The following is a 22,927-nucleotide window of genomic DNA, read 5'->3' as shown; positions in this document are numbered from 1 at the left end:
CGCCACCTCACTCTGCCACTGAACAACAAAGGGGAATAAGAGCGAAGATGTCCTCAAGGAGGAAACATTTCTTTGACTGGGAAAGCAAAAACAAAGCTCAAGAGTGCAAATACACTTACAAATCACATCTGACCAAATATAAATGTTTGCAGATCAACAGGAGTATATAAGGAATTCTGTCCTGGTTGGTGCCCTATACCACAGGAGCATTGTAGTAAGAAATGTAAATAATTCTTCGCAAATTTCTTAAGGTTAAAATTTAACTCAAATGTAGGCACAAACTCAAAAAGAACACAGTTCTGACTTTTTCCAGGAAACTTTTATTAATCAGAGTAATCCAGGAAACAAGGTTAACAACAATGATTTTAAACGGCTTTGCATTCAATACCAATTCTTCTCTAAAAGTGTTCGCGCACATTTAAATTTAGGGCGTGTAATTGCGTTAACACCCACCTCCAACATCCTCATGAGAATATCTCGCCCGTTTCCATTTTCCTGTTCACTCTTGGAGCGGATGCAATCTACCAGGTTGAGCAGGAGCTTACAGGACATAGTCTGGATGCTGCTGGGGAGTGACTCATCGTCAATATTCTTGGCGAAAAGCTGGACAGCGAGGGAAAGGTCATTGAGTGGTAGATGTTGCCGAATGTGATGTACCAGATCAGCCAAGGTACTATACGCAAGTGGCCTAGGGATGAATAACAAGAAAGCAAAATTAATCTCAGTCATCCCATTCAGAAAGCAAATCACAAGGAGGATCATAGACAAGAGTTATCTGTGTCAACACTCGATGGTTGGTCAGCCAAGGCCACACTTACATACTTTAATCAGTTTCTAGTTCCCATTTTCAAATTTAGACCTATGTGGAACATGGCCATACTGCATAGTTCAAACTGAATGATGCGTAGGAACGATGCTGCTTATAAGTGAAGCAAAGAATCAGAAGCTGCTAGGCAAAAAAAAAAAAGGTATGGTTAAAGCGCTGAGGTGAAGATACTACAATGGATTTGAGGAAATAAGGTATTTACTGTAACTGTCCTCATACATTGCGTACACTGCACCTGTTGATACTGATCTCCGAGCAAGTTATCATATAAGACAATCATACCTCTTACCAATTATCTCACTAGTATGGGAAAATAAGCCTTTACTTCTTTGTTACAACATAAAGAGTTAGTCAATTATCTAATTCTTCCAGAATATTCCATGCATTTCATTTTTTTTTTTTTTTTAATTCTACTGTGCCAATGTTGAGTTCTTTCATTTGAAAGCTGAAGGGCCATCAGAATTATTGTAACGTTAATAAATAGCACTTTGATTGCCATTTCATCTGCAAATAGGTCTTCTTGAGGCAAGGCCTCCTTTCTCTTCCCCTACCATCCAACCTAAAACTATATAGCATTAATGACATCCAGCTAAAATTTACGGGAACCAACTGATCTTGGCATATTCAGGGGGCTTGCCAGCTCAAGCTGTGGACACTGGGCTGCCTGATATCATGGGTCGTAGACTAGACTATAGCAGTATGCATGAAGTCAATGTGTAGAGCAGCCAGGCCAGGTATCAGGGTGTTTAATTCTCTCAAAATGGAGGAAAATTATAAGATGCAACAAGGCTAATTTTTTCACGTTTCTGCTTCTAAAAACAATTCAATAAGTTTGTACATAACAATGTTTGAAGGTTAAGTAGTTCACTACAAAACATTTTGGGAGGATTTCTGAAATATTTTGCAAAACAACTCTAGCAACAGGTAACTGCAAAATTAAAAACTTGTGATTTTTAGGATTTCTGGCATTTGAAGGTTTCTGGATTGATGATCTCTCAACAGGTATAAAAATGGTTATTCCAGCATAACTATAACAATTAAAATCCATCAGCCTCCCGACCAGCATAACACAGCAGTTAAACTCCTACCTTAGCGTCTCTCGTGTAGTGTAACCGGACCCAATTAATATAGACTCATCAAACAGCTTATCCATGCATGGAATGAATTCTGCAAAATACAAATTTATATTTATAGTTATTCAGAATATCCCATAGGAAGAACGCAAATAAAAAAGGAGCAGAAAACACGCCAATGGAGTTTGTCCTAGGGTTCCTGTACTGCCAGAATTATTTTAAAAAGTATGGTCTATATTACTTTTATAGCTTCAACATCATTATAAGAAGCAAATTCCCTTCAGTGATATAATGGCACAAAGAAGCTACAAAAAACATTGTCACTTGGGACCATCCAAAATTACATATTTGAAACTAGCCTTTGTGAAGTGATGCCCATTTTTGCAGGCTCATTCTCCACTTCTTTGCTCTACTGCTGCTGGATTTAGTTCAGGTGTAATGACTCGGGTACACTGGGTCATCCTGACCAGGCCTCAATGCATGCACTCTAACCATTACAGGTATATGTTTAATTGGTTTATAACCAATTAGCATCAATTAACTTACTTACAAAACCCTAGTATATGACACTATGTGAACCTAAGGCCTGTAAGTCAAATGTTACCAGTGGACTGATGCACTCATTGTGCCACCACAAGAGTAACAAGGTAACACATGTCCCACAGACTGTCACTGTACGCTGCATAGCAGCTTTACAAAAACGATCTTAACTTTGCCAGTTAATCCTGTGCCGAAGCCTAAGCCTTCCTTCCTTTCTTTAAGATGTGTAAGTCACCACTAAGTTAGGCCCCATGATGTCCATAAGACAGGGTGCATTACAGCAAAGAGAAGGACATGTTTTTCCTGTTTTTTTTTTTTTATTGTTTATTTCATGGTAATACCCCATAAAATATATAAAAAATACAAATACGACACACCCAATTCATGTAATAAGTGTGCAAAATACGCAATATTCAACTGGTTTATCTATAAATACATCCGTCCAATTAAAAAGGGAGCCCCAGTCGTTTCCACTTCATCCACAAAGAAATTAAAATGTACTTAAGCCAGACACAATTCTAGTACCTGTGTCACACACCAGTACTTATAACGCTAACTGGTGGTGTTTAAGCCCCAGATTGCGACTAAGGGGGGGGTATCCATTTCCTTCTTGCTAATGGGGAACAGACAGGGCAGAAGAACAAAACATTTTCAATATTTTCCTTCACAATGTCACATGCCTTGCACAGCCCATTGCTAGTCAATCTACTGTCCCACTTATACATAAAACTGTTGAGAAGTAATGTTCCAATTCTGAAATGAATATATAATGTTGTGGCTCTGATGGTGGTAGCGGTTATTTTGGAGTCCCCACTAACAGTGTGGGGATGCAGAGGTGACTTCGACAGAACGAGCACATTGTGGTCAATGTGTTGAAGGTGGCCCCATTGTCCTAGGACCACCACAGGCTGAGTTATGAGCAAAACATTTTGCTAAAGTAATGCCCTGCAAAGCATTATGGGCAAAGTTTCCCTGTCACAGATGTTTTTGCATGTTGATTTGACTAATGCTTAGAACAGCCCAAAGAGGACAACACAATGAAAATAGCATTTGTAAGAAACATGGTCATGTAACTGTTGGAGCAGATATGCTAATGTAAGAATATTCTAATGATTTGCATATACATACTAATGAAAAGTAATGACAAATGGGAATTAATAATTGAAAATAACGTGCAATGAGTAAAATGTGACCACGGGTAGTGGTCACCATGTATGTTAACACGTACTAAAATAATGTGAAATATAAACATTTTGAATTAACATGTCATAATCGCTGATATAATCTGTTTTATGATGCTTCGTATCCTTAACTTAGCCGAATTAGAGGCCTGGTAGGCGGCGGGCCTTGCTTGCTTAAACGTGGAGACGCAATGAGCTGCTGAGGACTGGAACTGGAGAAAAGGAACTTGAACTGTACATAGTTCAGATGAGTTCTGTTAGAATTTTCTGCAATGTACCAGTGGACAGGAGACGACCAGAACAAATTGATACAATTATGTGTAGAGTAGGCTAAATGTACTTTCCCAGGACTTGAACAATGAAAGCACTGACTAAAAGACTGTGGGCAACAATTTCGTTACCTGAAGAGCCGGATGATGTTCACATCGACAGAAGGACCAATCATATTAATGGAACTTGATGCTTGAACCGACGCAAAGAAGTGGTAAACAAAAACTTTAGGTTAGAATCATAACCCCTGATGAGGTTGACCAATTAGCAATTTGTGGGACGGACTGAGAGACCCTAATAAAAAGTCATGACACAAGAAGGAAATTCAGAGCGGAGAGGCGAAAGATGATGACGTCGGGAGAGGCTGTCCGAAGTGCTGATAATTGGGTTTACTGTCTGTGAGCCTGGTACTTGCTGATGACTGATGACCTGGAGACGAAGACTGACTCGTTGCTGATCTATCTTGGATAGGTAGCTATAAAATGTTGACTGACTAATGTGTACTTTTCCTTCTAGGTGCCAACAATGGTGTGTTTTTAAAAGTTTTTCTCTCTAGATAGATTTTTCTAAATTAACACTTGTTGACTAAATTGTTTTTGCATGAAGACCCACATGCTGATGCTAATTCGGTAGGCTGACAAGGGCGACTTAATGGTGACGGTTGACCGACTGACTTGCATTGCTGAATTATTCTATGTTAAAGGATTTGCTGATTTATGATGATGATGGTTTTTCGCTTATCAATAACACTTGGCGAAAATGCTACTCATGATGCTAATAAAGTTTGAGAGTGATGGTATTTTTCTTGTTAGATAAAGTTTCTTAATGGTGTCTATTTGTTGATTAGATGTTTATTCCATCACTGTTAACTAGGATACTCTATGAGATCCAAAAGATTCATCGACCTGTACGCGTCCCCTTGTAAGTTTACTTACTAAGGACAAGGCGCTAGCATAACTATATAGTTAGCTCCTAAAGGGCATAACCACTCAAAAAAGAAAATGGCAATAAATAATGCTGAGTAACTATATATGTAGCCCCTAGAGGGCATAGTGCATCACACATTTTCAGGGGTAGCAGACCTATAGCAATTATAACAACAAACAAGGACCTTAAAACACAAGCTATTCCCAGCTGTAAAACAAAAGTTCTAGCCATGAGACTGTTTAAAAAGACACTGAATGGTGGGATGGGTTATTATTTTGAGGCCCCAGCTTATCTAGTACGGGCCCCAGAGATGATGTTGGCAGAAAGAGTGCATTGGTGTGAACGTTTTGGTGGTGGCCCCATTGTCCTATGACAACAACAGGCTGAGTTATGAGCAAAACTTGAGGTAAACGTAATGCCCTGCAAAGCATTATGGGATGAATTTCCCAAGTGCAGTAAATTTTATAGTATCACCTCACCCGCGGTGCCGGGAGAGACACTTTTGCTTTGAGGATTTCTGTTTTACATAAAGCATTTACCGATTTCAAGTTTTAAGAGGAGAGCCACAAGAAATGACTGATTAGGTAACTGAAAAATTTGACCAGAGCTCCAATAACAGCGATCAAGTTCACGCTGTTGTCACTTTTCACACAGAGAGGCATGGCCGGCATGGAGGGAAGAGACGAAAGAAAAAGAAAAAGAAAAAAAAATTGCCCACGCTGTAGTATATCGGCAATCGTGCAATAATCCATGTAACAGGGGCAGGCAGCAAGACGTGACAAAACAACCTCAAGGCAGGACAAACGTAAAGCATTTACCAAGGACATCAGGTGATTTTTTTAAAGGCAATCCCAAGAACGAATTTAAGGGATGGGCTTAGTTAAAAGCGAACAATACTTGCAACAGGTCAAATCGCTTGAGCGCTCAACCTAAAAACTGTCACTTACGGCCTAGTCACCAGCAATTCTGACAACAGTAACACCCACCAAGCAAATCACCAAAAGACACCAAACCACCCAGAACTCAGCCACGAGACATCACCAAAATTTCACACTGCACTACAGGAAGCTCCACTGGCTCCTGATACATAAACACACTCATTTCAAACTAAACACACAAACACACTCTCAAGGCATGAGACAACGTAGCCCCCTACCTACCTGAACAGATCAATCTCCTTTCAGTCGCAGGACTCTTACCTACATAGGTTGGGGCTAGGTGCTCACAACACACCTGCTCAGTGCCAAGATACACTTTTCGGTGACAGTGCACATTACAAATGTGAATGCCCCTCGTTTCTGTTTGGTTATTGGGCATCTCTTGTTTTCATTTATACTTACAAATATGGCAACATCTTAATTCCGAAAAATGCTATACCCAAGGTTACCCAAACAATATGTGTGTAAAAAGAAAACGGTTTTAGAATACGTACGGCTCCTTAAATCAGTAGTGAGAATATGCTTGGCAGCTATAAGAAGCTCTTTGCGAAGGTGAGCTGTTTCCGCTGGGCAGTTGGATAGAAGCTGCAGCATGCCTTTCACCATTTGCTGGGAGTACTTTGCCACCAGGTCCTTTAACACAAAAACAGCACAACTGAGATCTTACTAAATTACAGATAGTGAATCCCACATTACTGCAATTTTTGCACAGAAATCCGGGTTAAAGAATTTGATTTAAAAAATAAATAAATAAATACGAACCTGTAACAATTGATTTGAACGCTGGGACTTTAATGGAGCCCACATATTATTAACACAATAAATGTCTTTTCAATTATACCACAACTCTAGAGGGTACTATTACCTGTTGCTCTGTTTGGCAGGGAACACCATATTTTTTACTAGGTTTTTTTAAACCAGTTCTTAGCGAGTTTACCCCAACGTTTGCCCTCACTTTGACTACTAGTTACTTGTGAAATGGCTCTGAAATGCCATAAGCCCTGCTACACAGGACTTAGTGCATATGCTCAGATCCTTAAAATGGTGAATGTTTAATTTGTGTATCCTCAATTGGCGTAGCCTAACTCACTTCTAAGACTCGAATATGTGGCAGGGCTAACCAGAACTAAGGCAGGGTTGCTTTAAGTTAGAAAGTGGAACATGTTCTTTTACATGTTTCAGTAGTAAAAACCCCAAACTGGCACCCCAGTCCTGCTAACTTCTGAATGGGACTACTCAGGTTGGTGATGTGGCCACGCCAGCGACCAAGACGGCCAGCTGACAGTAGAGCCCCAGCAGCTTTGGCCTGCTGGCAGCTTTAATCGCACCCCTTATCTCACTGGATTTCATCCATAGTGTGGGAGCAAGCAGCCACCCGAAAGATGAAGCAGCTTGTAGCCCCACCTGGCTTGCCTGCTAACCCTACAACCCAGGAAAAGCCTCGCAAGCCAGCACCACCATGGAGGCCCTGCTGCAACAGGGGCAGCGAGTGACCCTGAGGCTGAGACTACAAAGTCTCACCGGAGCCATGGGCCTCTTTTCTCATCCCACAATGACACAGGCAAACTCCTCTGAGACCCGACCTCAAACCTCTGGGCCACCCTTCTCAATGCTCCGACAGCCATCCAGAGCAGACCTTATCAGAGACACGACGCTGCATCCAGTCACTGCTCTCAGACTTTTTGCCCTGGGAATGCCCTGGCGGATAGTCCAGTGAGTGCACGCTCTCCTCGTCACCTCCCCCTCAGCGACTAAGGTGCTGGGAGACCAGTACACCACCTCTGGTACACCAGCTGCAGCATCTCAGGAGATGCGCCACTATTTACAACACGCGGCCCACACCTGCCAAACTGTCGGCCTACCTTCATTAGGCACCTCAACACAATTGTGTGCCCATGGCAAAGACGCGCCTGGGCCCACAGCGGCACTGCTCCAAAAGAACTGCAACTTTGTTTCAAGGAGCAGACTTAAAGACCCCTGCAACTCCCTGCAAGAAGCGTGAGACTTGCAACACTGCACCCGGCGACCCCGACTCCACTGGTGGAGAACCAACACCTCAGGGAGGACCCTCCGGCGACTCCGAGACCGTGAGTAACCAAAGTTGTCCCCCCTGAGCCCCCACAGCGACGCCTGCAGAGGGAATCCCGAGGCTCCCCCTGACCGCGACTGCCTGAACTCCCTTTCCCGACGGCTGGAAAAGACCCTGCACCCGCAGCCCCCAGCACCTAAAGGAACGGAACTCCTGTGCAGGAGTGACCCCCAGGAGGCCCTCTCCCTTGCCCAGGTGGTGGCTACCCCGAGGAGCCCCCCCCTTGCCTGCCTGCACCGCTGAAGAGATCCCTTGATCTCTCATTGAAATCTACAGAGAACCCGACGCTTGTTTGCACACTGCACCCGGCCGCCCCCGCGCTGCTGAGGGTGTACTTTCTGTGTGGACTTGTGTCCCCTCCGGTGCCCTACAAAACCCCCCTGGTCTGCCCTCCGAAGACGCGGGTACTTACCTGCTGGCAGACCGGAACCGGGGCACCCCCTTCTCTCCATTGAAGCCCATGTGTTTTGGGCACCTCTTTGACCTCTGCACCTCACCGGCCCTGAGCTGCTGGTGTGGTAACTTTGGGGTTGCTCTGAACCCCCAACGGTGGGCTACCTTGGACCCAAACCTGAGACTTGTAAGTGATTTACTTACCTGACAAAACTAACATAGCTTACCTCCCCCAGGAACTGTGAAAATTGCACTAAGTGTCCACTTTTAAAACAGCTTATTGTGTTTTATGTAAAAAGTATACATGCTAATGTAATGATTTAAAGTTCCTGAAGTACTTACCTGCAATACCTTTCAAATGAGATATTACATGTAGAATTTGAACCTGTGGTTCTTAAAATAAACTAAGAAAATATATTTTCCTATAACAAAAACTATTGGCCTGGATTTGTCTCGGAGTGTGTGTTCCTCATTTATTGCCTGTGTGTATGTACAACAAATGCTTAACACTACTCCTTTGATAAGCCTACTGCTCGACCACACTACCACAAAATAGAGCATTAGTATTATCTATTTTTGCCACTATCTTACCTCTAAGGGGAACCCTTGGACACTGTGCATACTATTCCTTACTTTGAAATAGTACATACAGAGCCAACTTCCTACAGTTACTCTTCAAACAGTCGAAGTCTACTAGACACCAAGGCTCAGACAGAGGAGCAACCAGACAGAGCCACCTAAAACAACTCTAAGTGGATCCCCAGCTATCACGGCCGAACCCCACTGCTGGATTCAGCTCTATAGACGCCCGCTTTGATGCCCTTGCCAGACACACAGACTACATGGAAGACTACCTGGACCACCAAAACACCAGACACTGGCACAGAGGAAGGCATTTCTGGGTTGGAAGGTGACACGAAGACCATGGTAACACATTTGAAAAAGTTGGAGCATATCTAAAAAACAGTTTAAATCAAAAACTAAGCCCTAGAGGCCTGCACCCGCAGGAATAAAATACACATATTGGTCATAGCAGAATCCACATACATAAGACGCCCTGACTAGTTTGATGAACAGCACCTCACCGACCTCTCTGGCCATGACAGCTTCACATCCACATTCGCTGTAGAGAGGGCCTACTGATCACTAGGCCTGCTGGTGCCCCCCCCCCGCCCAAACCCCACTCCATCCGACCAATCATTGCTTGCCTCCTTAACTACAGGGACAGGGATACTGCACCCCAGCTGACCTGCAAAAACTGTCCTCTGCAGTACAAGGGCTCCACTGTTTCTCTCTACCCTGATTTTGCCATCACTGTCCAAGAAGCCCACCACGAAAACTACAATGTTAAAAACTCTTTGCACAGGCTCAGCTTCAAATATCCCATGCTGTATCTGGAGTGATTAAAAATTGAGGTCAATGGGAAACCTCACTTCTTTGATACCCCAGCGTAGGTAGCAGACTTCTATGAACAACATGCTGCAAATCACCATTCGTTCAGGCAGAATACCCCAGAGCATTTGCGCTCCCCTCCAACCGGGCCCCACAGGCCTTCTATTTGAAACGGACCCTCCTGCTGCACATCGCCAACAGGCTCTCCACTCACCCTTTGCCTGGGTGCTTACACTGTACCCTTTCCCTGTCAATATTGAACCACTGTTTATGATGCTCTCACCACTTTGTAACCTTCATCTGACATTTTAAGTCTCTGCTCTCAGTAGTTATCCATTATGCAGACCATGCCGTCTAAGGTGTTGCTCTTCCTGCCCCCCCCCAGTACATGAATATATCTTTGTGTTAGTTGTTCCTGGAAATCACTGGATACAGTTCTATTCAGTATTGGGGGCGGTTGGGTGGGGGGGGGGGGGTTCAACAGTTATGTGTTTGTGTTCTGTCTTTCATTGTCTATTGGATCCCTAGTGCATTTCCCACTGACACAGTACGCTCGCCCACATTCTATCCACTTAGATTATTCCATGAAACATCTGGAAGAGAGTGGTCAAATTTGCCTTCCTCACTTGGAATATCTGCAGCCTTAACAACCCATGTAAGGGGAAACAAGCCCCCTCATATCTATTTCAGCATTGGGGTCCAAATAGCCTTCTTCCAGGAAACCCATCTCCTCTGCAAGATTCCCACTTCTTTGCATCCCCGTGGGGAGCCCGCTGCTATTATCTTACATAAAAATGTATATTTTTTCCTCACTGAGGCATCACAGATCTAAATGGCCACTATATTATCCTGGCAGACTATAGATGTGAGGTATTTACCATGCACTCAGTCGGACCACTGCCCCATTTCCCTGCTGCTGCAGTTCACATATGGGGTATGTGGGGGTTTGAGGGCAGTCTGGAATGCCGCTGGCGATTTCTAGGCAAGGCCCTTCACAACATGGTTTTCTTCTCCAAGCTGTATCACTACATCATGGAATATTTTACTCTTAATGAAGGTATGGTTTTGACCCATGCCACCACCTGGTAAGCCTTCACAGCCTACATAAGAAGCATCTGCATTTCTAAGCATGCTGGCTTCATTCGAGATATATGCTCTCCCCTGACCCACGTGGAGTCTTAACTGTGCAATACGATCGAGAAGAATCTCGGCCTGAATGTATCCCACAGCCCAATCGGCGCTCGGGCCTAATGAGCAAATTTTGCAACCTGAACAACAGAGTTTGGAGACATGGGCAAACATGCCACCGCCAGATGATACAGTGAGGGGGGGCGCCTGGGCTGTCCTTAAGCAAGGCTACTCCCCCTAATCACCTTATTGGCTACATCACCGCACTGAGCTGCACTCCCCAACGGGAGATAACATATCTAAAAAGGAATAATGGCTGAGGTAGTACGCTATTTTGAGCAGCTGTACTCTTCCCGCTCATAAGGCACCACATCGGAGATCTCGAATTACCTTGACGCAATGGTATGGGTGACCAGTTCTCAGCTGTGCTTCCTGAGCGAACCCATCACCTTTGAAGAAGTCATACAGGCAAAAGATGCCCTTGATGGGTCTAAGGCCCATGGCCTATACTGCCTCATTGGTGCATTCTAAAAAACATTCAAACATCAATTAGCCTCACATCTCCTCGTCCTGTACTCTGAATCCATTGATACAGGTATTTAACTTCTCACGTCACAAGAAGCTGTGCTCATGCTCCTTCTGAAACCCAGCAAACATTCACACTTGTACGCTTCCAATCGCCCTCAATCTTGATAAGCTTTTAACCAAGATTCGTGCAACAGACTGTCACTGCTGATGGACAGATTATCTCCCTTGCCCAATCAGGCTTCGACCCCCACAGATCTACCTCACTTAACTTACGGACATTCTTTTCACTACTGAACAGGATATCCCCTACGATCCCAACAGCGACATTACTGGACATCGAGAAAGTGTTACTCCCTGAAAGGACCCTTCATGAGAGTGACACTCACTCAACTAGGCCTCCTACCGTTTTATCTCTCTGATAATGCTTCATTACTCTGCTCCAGTGGCTCATATATGCTTTCTGGCACTTTCCCCGTATCCAAGGAACCAGACAAGGCTGCCCCCTCTCCCCTCTCATTTTTATCACTGAGATGGACCCCGTGAACACTTGTATTGTGGTCTTCAAATTAAACATGGACCCTTTTTACTGTCTATGTATGCTGATTATACCTTGCGTCTGCTATCTATCAGACAATCTACCACCTATAATCTGAGAAATCCTGTGCTTCGGGGGTTTCTCTGGCTTACATATAAACTTAGCTAAATCAGAGCTTTTCCCTCTCACTGACTGTACCCACCCAGTGAACTTTGAGTACCCTTTGACATTGTGTGCAGACTCCACCAAATACTTATGCATACACCTACAAAGGGAAAAAGACCCTATCCTTCATCTTAACCATGGCCCCGCCGGCGAACAACTCTACACACAGGTAGAATGACTGATTAAATTCCCACTCTTCATGCCCTGGTGTGTAGCAATAAATCAAAATGGTCTTATGCACCGTTTTCTCCATCTCTTCCTTAACATTATCATATTACTGACACAACGCTTCTTTCTCACTCTTTACAGTGTCCTACTTCAACTCAGATGAACTGGTTGTACACTCCAGTTCAGGTGGGATACACTGACCCTACCTTATGAGCATGGCGATTTTTGAGTCCCAGACCTTCCACTGTACTACCTCACCACACAATCTAAACATGCCTATCAATGGTACCATCCAGATGCCCTGGTCTCTTACCTGAAACCTGAAAGGGATCAGCTTGGAAATAACCGCTATCCTCTTTATTACCAAAGGGGATCCCTATGGATCCTTCCGATATCCAAACCCTATACACTACCTGCTGGGCATGGCAGAAACTCAGGCGCATACTGGGAGAAGGCATTCTTTACTCTTCTGCCCTGTCCCAGAGGAACCCCTGGCTCCTACTCAAACTAAGTTAGTCCAACAAACCTTAAAATGTCATGACCTGCATACCATGGACGTCGTCTTCCCAGATGGTCAAATACTCGCGCATGCAGACAGCAGTCGCTTCCACAATACCACATACATGGACTTCATTCTACAGAGGCTACATAACACACTGTGTTCCCATTTCCAACACTGACAGAGGATGCCTAGTCTCTCGGCTACATCAAAGTAGCCTAGCCATGAAACCTGATTTTGTCAAGCGTGTCCGGGAGGCTTGGGCAACTGATCATGGTCATCCAACAAAGTCTGGGCATACTGTTGTTGAAAAACAAAACTGATATCTATCAATTACACACAAACTACTATATTTTAAATTCCTACACCAGGCTTATATCACTTTCAAAATCTTGGTGCGTCTCAACCACACAAGTCCATCTCAATGCCGCAATCATCATTCACCGGAAGCCAACTTTCTACACCTGATCTGGGCCTGCCCTTCTACAGGCCAGTTTTGGACCACAATTTTGTCTCTAATCTCTAGGGGGCCACCCCACCCCTTGTTGCACTACTGGGATACACCTGTGACAGTTCATAGATTCACTTCCAGCACACTCCTACTCACCCCCCCAAAAAAAAAAGAGCTGGCATTAGATTGGGGGCAGTATCCGCTGCGCCACAGATTCTGCCTGGCTGAAAAGCATGATACATTGTGACAAAATAATCAGTGAAGACTATGTGCAGCTACAACCCCACACATCTTGACCCAGGGATATATGACAAGCATCAATGGACTACTTACCCTGGAATCGATACCTCTAACTGACGCTCCGCCACCCCCATTCTCACTCTCTCTACACTTATATATTATGTCTCTCCTACCACTCCCCATCAGAACACCGGATGTGGGCATACCCCATGTTAAGGACGCGGCCACGTTTTGACACCCCCTTATTTCCAAACCGCTGTTCAAGGATTTATCTGACATGCTTTATTGTTATGTGAATAAGGAATCTTTTGCTTAGTCTCCTAAGTACTGTCTCTTATGTGTTGGTGATCATCCTCAACTCTATGGGCAATGTGCCACACTTTGTTATCAGTAGGTAAAAACTCAATAACTAAAGTTAAGAAAATAAAATAAAAAGGTTGACACTGTTTGGCTTCGAAAGAATCAGTGCATTAAATCTAATTTAATGGTTAAATCCAATTTAATGTTACTGGTGGGCAAACTGCAATTTTAGAAACTGCTACTTTAGTTGTCCATGGTTTCTAGTGCCAGTTTACTGATGTACACCGGGCTTGTCCATCAGACAGCCCTCATCCTTTCTGGAGGGACTTGCTACTTACTCTCAGGAAGGAGGACAATGGGATTTTGTGGGCAAGGCAGGTATAACCTCCCTCCTGTAGGAAGCCACTCATGTCTTAGTACCACAAATCAGGCTCAAAAGGCGAAGCCAACTTTGAAATGCAGATGTGAGTCACCAGGTGACTAGAATGCCAACCCATTGTGGAGGTTGATAGGCTGGCATGGGGAGAGTAGGAAAGTACTTTCTTTTTAGCATGGTTACCCACACTTTTTGCCTGATATCTGTGTGTTTTGACTGTATTCACTAGGATCCTGCTAACCAGAACCCCAGTGACTGCTCTCTGCCTCTGGATTTGGTTGTCCCTTGCTTTTTACACCCCACAATTGGCATACTGGTGACCCCATATAAGTCCCTAGTATATTGTACCTAGGTACCCAGGGCATTGGTGCACCAGGGGTTCCCCATGGTCTGCAGCATGTATTACGCCACCCACGGGAGTCCCTTCAAAAGTGTCTGCAAGCCTGCCATTGCAGCCTGCGTGAAAAAGGTGCACCTAAAATTTCTCTACAGGTCACTGCACGTCACCCCAATGGCAGGCTCCTCTACCCCAGATGGCAGGGTGCAGGTACCGGTGTGTAAGGGCACCCCTGCATGAGCAGAGGTGCTCCTACAAATGCCTGCTCCATTACTCTGGACTTCGTAAGTGCGGGGAAGCCATTTTACCTGTGTGCTGGACACAGGCTGTGTCCAAATACATAACGGTAACTCGGAACATGGGCATGTTTGGTATCAAACATGCTGGAATCATACCCCAATATTGTTAGCAGTATTAGTTGTATGATTCCATGCACTCTGGGGGCTCCTTAGAGGACCACCCTGTATTGCTCCTACTAGTCTTCCAGGGTTTTTCAAGCAGCTCCCGCTGTTTCCACCCTCCAGATGGGTTTCTGCCCGCCTACTGCTTGACCAGCTCAAGCAGGAGAAGGCAGAACAAAGGATTCCCTGTGGGAGAGGACAACAGCCTCTCCCCATGAAAATAGGTGCAACATTGCTTAGGAGGGGTAGCCTCCCCAAGCCACTGGCATACTTTGAAGGGCACATTTAGTGCCCTCCTTGCATAAATCGGTTTGCACCAGTCCAAGAACCCCTAGTCTCTTCTCTGGCTCAAATCTGGACAAAGGAAAGGAGTATGACCACTCCCCTGTCCATCACCACCCAAGAGGATGTCCCCAGAGCTCCTCCAGGTGGCCACTTGGTTCTGCCATCTTGAATCCAAGATGTGCAGAGACCCCTAGGAGCACCTGAGTGGCCAGGCCAGGTAGATGAAAGCATAGCCCCCTCCTGATAGGTGGTCACCTTGCAGGTGACCAAATCCCCTTTTTAGGGCTATTTGGGGTCTCCTTTTGGGTGACTCCTCAGATTTCCAGCAGGACTCCTCTACTACTTCTTCTGGTCACTGGGACAACAGCCGGACCCTCGAGGAACCAACAATCTGCAACTTCAGTGACGACTCTGCTCTGCAACATTGTTTCTCAGGGTCCTTCCAACAAGGAGGTCAGCGAGTCTTCTGTCTGCACAAGAAGTAAGAATGAATGTTCCTTGAAGTGAAGGAGTCACTCCCCTGCAACTGCAGGCACCAACTCCAACGACAACCAGCTGCGTGGATGTGCTCTCCTCCGGAACTGCGTGGATCTGCATCACAGGTGGTGGTCTGAAGTGGTCCCCTTGGTCCTCTCTACAGCTGTCCAACTTGGGAGATGGTAAGCCCTTGCCTCTCCTTGCAGGACAGTACCCCTGTGCACCGCGACTCTTGCGGCAACCAAGGCTGGTTTGCGCCTCCTCCAAGGGATCTTCAGTATCTGTGTAGCCCCGGACTCCAGTACTTCTTCCTGCAAAGCCCAGTCTCCTTCCTGCTGCTCCAGTGATGTGGGACTACACTTCAGGTGTGCTGAGTGGGCCTCACTGAGACTCCTGTCTCTGCAACCAGTGGGTTGCCTGTGGGGGGATGCCTCCTCTTCTTGTGACTCTCCCAGCTGATAAGGGTCACCCCGGACTCCCCTCCTTGGGTTGAGTCCCCTTGCAGGTCCTCTTCAGCCTTGCAAACCTTCTTCTCTGTCTCTTGCATTTGCCAAGGCTTGCTGGTGGTTTTCCAGCACCACTTACCGACATCATCTCAACTGCTGACTTGGGACTTCAATTGCATCACTTCTCGGACTTCTCTTCCTATCCTGTGCTGCACTGCTGACCTTCTTCGTCCACCTCGTCCTGTATCCACAGATGGGTGGGTAGTGGCTCCTGCCACAACTGGACACTCCATCAGAAACTGGACTTGGTCCCCTTCCTTTACAGGTCCTCCTTTGTCAGGATCCACCTTTGGGTTCCTTCCGTCTTGGTTGGGTCTTTTTCCAAAGTCCTCCTGTTAGTTTTGGGGAAAACCAGGTACTTACCTCTGCTCTCCTGGCCGCTGGGGGTCACTCTGGTACTCACCTCTTGGGGTTCCTAGTTCTTCCTTCTTCCTTCTACCGATTCCAATTCCTTGGGCGGGGGACTGCCTTTTACGTTCCATTGTGTGTATATGTTTTGGTCCTCCCCTAAGGCCCTCACTATTTACTATTACTTTTGCCAATGCGTATTGCTTTATATGCCCTTTACTGATTGTTAACGGGTATACAATATGAGCTGGGGGATTGCCTATTCAGTATTCTAGTATTTTTATTACTTTATTGTAGTAACTTTATTTTTGTGACACTGTGTGGTTCTTTCATGTGTGATAGTGTTGCGCGACTGTAGTGGTATTGCATAAGCGTTTCTCCTAGATAAGTCTTGGCTGCTCAGCCACAGCTACCTCTAGAGAGCCCTGGCTTCCTAGACTGCCTACACTTCACTAATATGAGATACCTGGACCTAGTATAAGGTGATAACACCATGTGTATCCACCACACACCAGACGAGCTTCCTACATTGGTGGTGCAGTGGTAGGATAAGACGCATGCAATTGCCTTACCACTTTGTCACTAGTCACTTTCCACAGGAAACACCATTACTAGTTATTAGGTACACACTGCACTTCGTTATCAGGATTTCTAGTCTCCCAGTTTGGGTAAGTTAGAGGTCTAGCCTTGCTCCAAATATTTATAGGGAGCTTAGTTGTTAAGAGTAGCCAAGTGCACCCACACTACTATAGCAAGAGGTCTTCAGTAGAGCACACCTCTCATGTCCCAGACACTCACTGTGAGCGTCTTACTTTCCAAGAGCGGAGGGATATGTGTGCCTCCAGATAACTAAAGACAGGGAGAAATCCCAATAGATGTCTACTTCTGAGGTTACTCCTCCAAGTTGACCAGAACAATTCAGGTAGCCAGGAGGAGGAGGAAGTAGATACTGACCATCCCCTCCTAGACAGGGTAGATTTAGGCTACACCTGGGCGGGGGCGCTAGGGGATTCAGGAAGAATCTGGGGAACACCACAGCCCTGTTAAGAGCACTGCAGGTAGTGAGAAGGGTGGTCATTCCAGTAGGCCCACCTTTACTCCTAGAGTTTGACCGCAGAGTTCCCAGAAGGAGGGATAGGCCAATACCCATGTCTCCTCAGAACCTGAGGAGCCCCGCTGCTCCAGCTCAGGGGAAGATTCCTTAGACATGGAACTTAGGAAAGTGAGATTGGAGGAGGCCAAGCTGAGGCTGCAGCAGCAACAGCTAGCCCTAGATAGGGAGACCTTAGCAGTGGAAAGGGAGAGGCAGTATTTGGGGTTAGTTTCCCATGGTGGCAGCAATCTTAGTTTTAGGAACAATAGGGTCAGGGAGGACTCCTATGACAAAGAACCTGAGAAAGATAGTCCCACCTTACAAGGTGGAAGATGACGTACATAAATGGTACACTGCTTTGGAGACGTCATACATAGTACAAAGGGTCACCCAAAGACAGTGGGCAGCAATCTTGTGGCTCTCCTCGTCTGACAAAGGCAGAGACAAACTCCTCACTGTCTTGAGAAGAAGATGCAGATGATTATACATCCCTCAAAAATGCACTCTTAGATAGTGTTGGTCTAACCACTGAACAATACACGATTCTGTTATTGGAAACCAAAAAGGAATCCTCCCAAGATTGGATTTTGTGGACTGCTCTGTTAAAGCTCTGGAAGTCTGGTTGCATGGGAGCAAAGTAAGCGACTACCAGGGCTTATACAATTTGATTCTGAGAGAGCACATTTTGAATAACTATTTCTGATCAGCTACATCAATACCAGGTAGACTCTGATCTGACCTCACACCAAGAATTGGGAAAGAAGGCCGACAAAGGGGTCCGCACCAGGGAGAGTAGGACAACGTCTCACAAGGGGTGACTACAAAAAGGAAGCAGGTAAGTATCAGGACAAATGTGGGTACAAGGAAACAAAGAGTCCTCATCAGGCCCACAAAACTCTTCTAGAGGTGGGTCTAAGTCCTCTTCCTCCAAGAAACATTAGTGCTACATCTGTACGGTTCTTGAGGACTTATCTGGTCTCCCACACCCACCCCTGACTATCTCCCTGCCCAAGTTGCTCACCCCCTGAACTTTTACTGACGGCATTAAAACTTAGAATCTTTTTCAGAGAAAACTTTGTTAAGCATCCAATTTGTTGACTTTGCCAAGGGTTGCTAGCAGTTGAGTGAAACTGCAAAACTTTACTATTGTTTGTAAAATCTATACCTCCTGAACCTTCCGGTGGATCTTTTTTCTTCTAATAAATAATACAACCTATTTTGTATAAGTTGATGTAGGATTTCTTAAGTGTCGTATTGAGATCTCCAATTATTCTGGTGCTGTTTAAAAGCTTAAAACTTGCTCCTCTGTGTAAGCCTTGGTGCTCAGTGCCACATCTACCCACGATTGAGCAGAGTGTTTGACAGACTAAACCTAATGGTATTAATGGGATTGGTAAGTGTATTACATGGTGAGGTTGTGCTACCACACCGCATAATACACATCATATAATACACCCCATTTCCTCACAACCAACAACTCCTATACTACTTTGAATTAAGAACACTGCCACAACATTGAGACTTGTGTAGGGTTTAGGTTCCCAACCCATACATGATGCGGGAGCAAAGCCTGGCCTCCTGGACTGTGAAATGCCCTAAAGCCTTAAGCACTCGACAGCGCTAACCCTGGAGATTTAGTCCGTCAAGGACATCTTTACGCATCAGTTAAAGCTTATGAAAACAACTGAATAGCAGGTACTACAATTCACATTCTGCATGAAAATCACATTTGCTGTGTGTTGGGATAGTGTAGGAATGTGCCCCTTTTAATTTGGTCATCCCCCACTTTTCCACTACTGGTACTGATTTGTCTCGACTGAAGGTGCACTGGGTTCCTGCTAACCAAGGCCAGTGCTCTTTCCCTAAAACAAGGTAAAAGGCCTGATTGTGTAAAATTGGCACACACTTTAGCACCCCTGTAAGTCCCTAGTAAATGGGACACAGGGTACCTAGGGCCCAGGTACTAAAGAGTGCCCCTAAGGGCTGCAGTATGTATTATACCACTCAAGAGGACCCCCGCTACAAATGGCATGCAACCTGCTATTGCAGACTGAGTGTCATGGCGCAAGCCATGAGTGAAAACACGCTGTGTCACACTTATCGTGTGCCATGCCAAAATCAATACATATAATATATTTACGTCAGCCCTACAGCAGGCCTTTGGGCCCTCAGGCAGGGTGCATTATATTTTGTGTGAGGACATATCTGCATGAGCAGATATGCCCATGTAATGTCTAGTTCTATTACTAGATACTGCAAGTGAATAGTGAAGCCATCTTAAGGTATGTACTGAGCACTGGTCCTTACGAGTTACCCAGCTACATAATGGTTTCACTGAATCCTATGGTGTTTGGTATCAAGCACCTTGTCTTAATAAATGCATACTAATACCAGTATTGGATTCATTATGATATGCACCCATAGGGGACCTTAAAGGTGCTTCCAAAAACCTACTGGTCCTCCGGTGTGTTGGCTGACTGGTATCAACCAGCCAGCCACCACAGACGAGTTTCTGACCCCTTGGAGGTGAGAGTCTGCACTCTGGGGCCAGAATCAATGCCTGCTCCAGAGAAAAGTGATACCACTTCCTCCAGCAGGATAGCTAGTGTATCTGCATAGCAATTCCAGGGACTTCAAAGCCCCCGGATCTGGGAGATGTCACCCACTGCCCTGAGGCCCAGTTGGCACCAGGACAGGCAGGAAACTTGCTACGCAGGTAGGCGTGTTGCATTACCAGGTTAGTCGTACCCCTAAAGTGGGCTGCTTGATGTGCTCCACAAAGGATGGATTCCACCACCATCCTGTTTGTAGTGGAACTAGGAACTATGGGACAGGGTTATGCCAGCTCCCGAAAGGAAGTGGTCATATAGGGGGTGTGGTCGCCCCAGGGTTAAGTAGCCCATTGGCTACTACTCTAAACACCCTTAGACTGAGCTTTTAGGTGGCCCCAGTGGCACCAGGAACTCAGATTCGACTGAGTACGGAGAAGAGCCAACAAACGCAAGAACTGAGGACTAGCTAAGGACTTTGGTGCCAAACCCTGCCTATCTGCTCCAGTCCCGACAATTGGAAAGACCCAACTCGTCTTGCAGCTGTGCATCCTCTAAAATCCTTGGAGGATGCCAGCACTTCGCCTACCAGCCTGCATCTCCCTTGGAGGGGAGGCACCACCTCTCTACAGCAGCAAGCACCAACTGTGACTGTCTGGTTGTCTGTTGTGCTGATAATCAGGTCCACAGAGGGAGCATCTCGCCAGGAGGAGCGCACAGAGTGTCTAGGAGTGCAGCCTTGTCGACCCATTCAGCCCTCGAGACACTGAGCCAGCCTGGAGCCTTCCTGCACCAATAACCAGGGTACCGCCACCAGCTGCAAGCACAAAGGCTTGTTTATGTTCAGCCGGAACACTATCGCTGCGAAAACTTATCTGCAAATCGAGGGACTTCAACATAGGCCAGCTTCACGTCAGAAGTTGTTCTGCTGCATTTCTTTCCCCTCTTCTGCAGGTAACCCAAGCACTCTGAGAGTCTCTAGCTTACTGACCTGCTGGACAAAACCCTTGTGCACATGAGACCCCAGCCCAGGGCCACTGAAACCAAAGGTATCTCTGGAGAGGTGAGGCCCTCAAAGACTGAGCACCCCTACTCATTTCCTGCCCCCTCCTTTGAATTCAGCCGGACAGGTCACCCAGTCCTCACTTGCAGCCCTTTTCATCCAGGTACTGCTCCCATTAACTTCAACATTTAGCGTCTGAGGCTACTACTGCTAATAACACCCGTGCACCTAAACACACCAGGGAAGGTAGCCCGAAACTGCAGTGGTTCTAGAGTCCTTGGCCCCTACTTACCTTAAGTCCAGAAGAACAATCCTGTAAGTCAATTGCAAATGATCCTGTGCAGTGTATGTTTTCCCCATAGGATAACATAACCACATGGAAGCTCATGCCTCAGATTTGACAATTGCATTTTCTGCATTTCTTAATTTTTTTTCGAAAAGTACTTGCCTGATCTTGTAGAACTTAGTAAAAATCTGTACTATTTTTCTAAAATTGCTCTCGATTTTCTTGTGTGTTATTTATTGACTGTTTAACAAATGCTTAGCACTACTCTCTGATAAGCCTAAACTGCACACTCAAACTACCACAAAAGACAATAAAGATCCCCTATACTATCTGCATTGTGCACCCCTACTTTGGTACACTGCATAGATAGGCACTTCCCTACAGATAGGAAATCATGAAGTTTAGAGTACTTAGGGTGCACCAGCATACACTGGTACAGTAGATGTACAAGAGAGGACAGTCCTATTTATTTTCTTTTTTTAGCAAAGATCATGTGTAGCACTGGTGAGCAGGAGACACCTGTGCAGCACCTCACAGAGCAGAGGCAGCAGTGGAAGGATACTGTACTGCTGCAGAATCGACACCTTTCCGAAAGAAATAGTTGTAGGGCAGTGCCCACCCAAGACAAAGGGTTGGATGGTGTTGGGCCGGATTGATCCAACTCTCAAGCCTACAGGTAGCAATGTTGACAAGTCATTGTCTGGTGGACAAGGGGAGAAATAGGTGTGTGATCAGACTGCCACTCACTGGTACCAGAGACAGTGGCTCTAGACATATACTGCACAGCAGTGTCACCTTGGAGGTGAAGGGGCTGGGGTAAGAGGAAGAGAGGATAAGGGAAAATAACTTTAATCCAACCTGTAATCACAGGGATCACTGCAGTGTATGAATTAGTCCACTGAGCCATCACAAGGGCATATACTTAGCTTGAAAAAATAGCCAATATACACATGCTTCACTATTTTGTAATGACCTTTGTGTAGAAGTAGAGCGAAAACTCAGTGAATACAACTTCAGCTGTACATTAGTCCTTATCCAGAAGGTAATAAGTCTGAGTGCTAGCAAAAGCATCTCAGGTGTCCATGGGTTACAGATGGAATACAATTAAATTGGGTAACAAAATAAACCGTCTTTACAGTGGTTACATAAATAATAAACTTTAATATATAGTGCTATGCAAGAACTAGGTCATTTACAGAAAATCAAGGTTTTTGAGTGATTGCTCTTCAGTTTTCAATGGGTGCGCTCACTGTTTCTACTCGTTTAACAGCTCTTAGATAACATTTTGACTGGTCTTTATGGCCTCTTAATTTTCAGAAAGGGTCAGGTGCTCTTTCACAAATATTTGAGGCGTTCATGCTACATTTCCTGCTTTGGAAAGAAGGTAACTAGATGTACATAATTTTTATGCTCAATGCACAGCACCAAAAAAGGGCGAGTGGGGGCGAGGAGGAGGGAGAGGGAGAGAGTGGTACAGTGACCTACAAACCCACATTCAAGTGTTTAAACAGTGTATGTTCCACTCTTAACTTTAAAACCATAACGATCAATAAGGAGGTAGCCTCCCTTTGCATTTTTTGTCTTATCACTAAGGTTTGAGGCACTTATACTTGATCAGTACAT

General features: G+C 45.4%; 1 protein-coding gene across 3 annotated transcripts in view; it reads right to left on the bottom strand.

Moving 5' to 3' along the window:
• The window catches only part of TRRAP (transformation/transcription domain associated protein), a 1,102,174-nt gene that overhangs the window by 1,013,175 nt on the left and 66,072 nt on the right, over window positions 1-22,927 (bottom strand). For all 3 annotated transcript variants that reach the window (XM_069209830.1, XM_069209829.1, XM_069209828.1), the window contains exons 12-14: window positions 6,250-6,388; window positions 1,915-1,993; window positions 454-688 (exon numbers count right to left, since the gene is read on the bottom strand). In XM_069209830.1, the coding sequence (XP_069065931.1) occupies window positions 454-688; window positions 1,915-1,993; window positions 6,250-6,388 (453 nt within the window). The remainder of the gene's footprint in view (window positions 1-453; window positions 689-1,914; window positions 1,994-6,249; window positions 6,389-22,927) is intronic.

The sequence above is a fragment of the Pleurodeles waltl genome, chromosome 10 (assembly GCF_031143425.1).
Source record: "Pleurodeles waltl isolate 20211129_DDA chromosome 10, aPleWal1.hap1.20221129, whole genome shotgun sequence".
In the NCBI taxonomy this organism is placed as follows: Eukaryota; Metazoa; Chordata; class Amphibia; order Caudata; family Salamandridae; genus Pleurodeles; species Pleurodeles waltl.
This window is presented reverse-complemented; position numbering and strand designations above follow the sequence as displayed.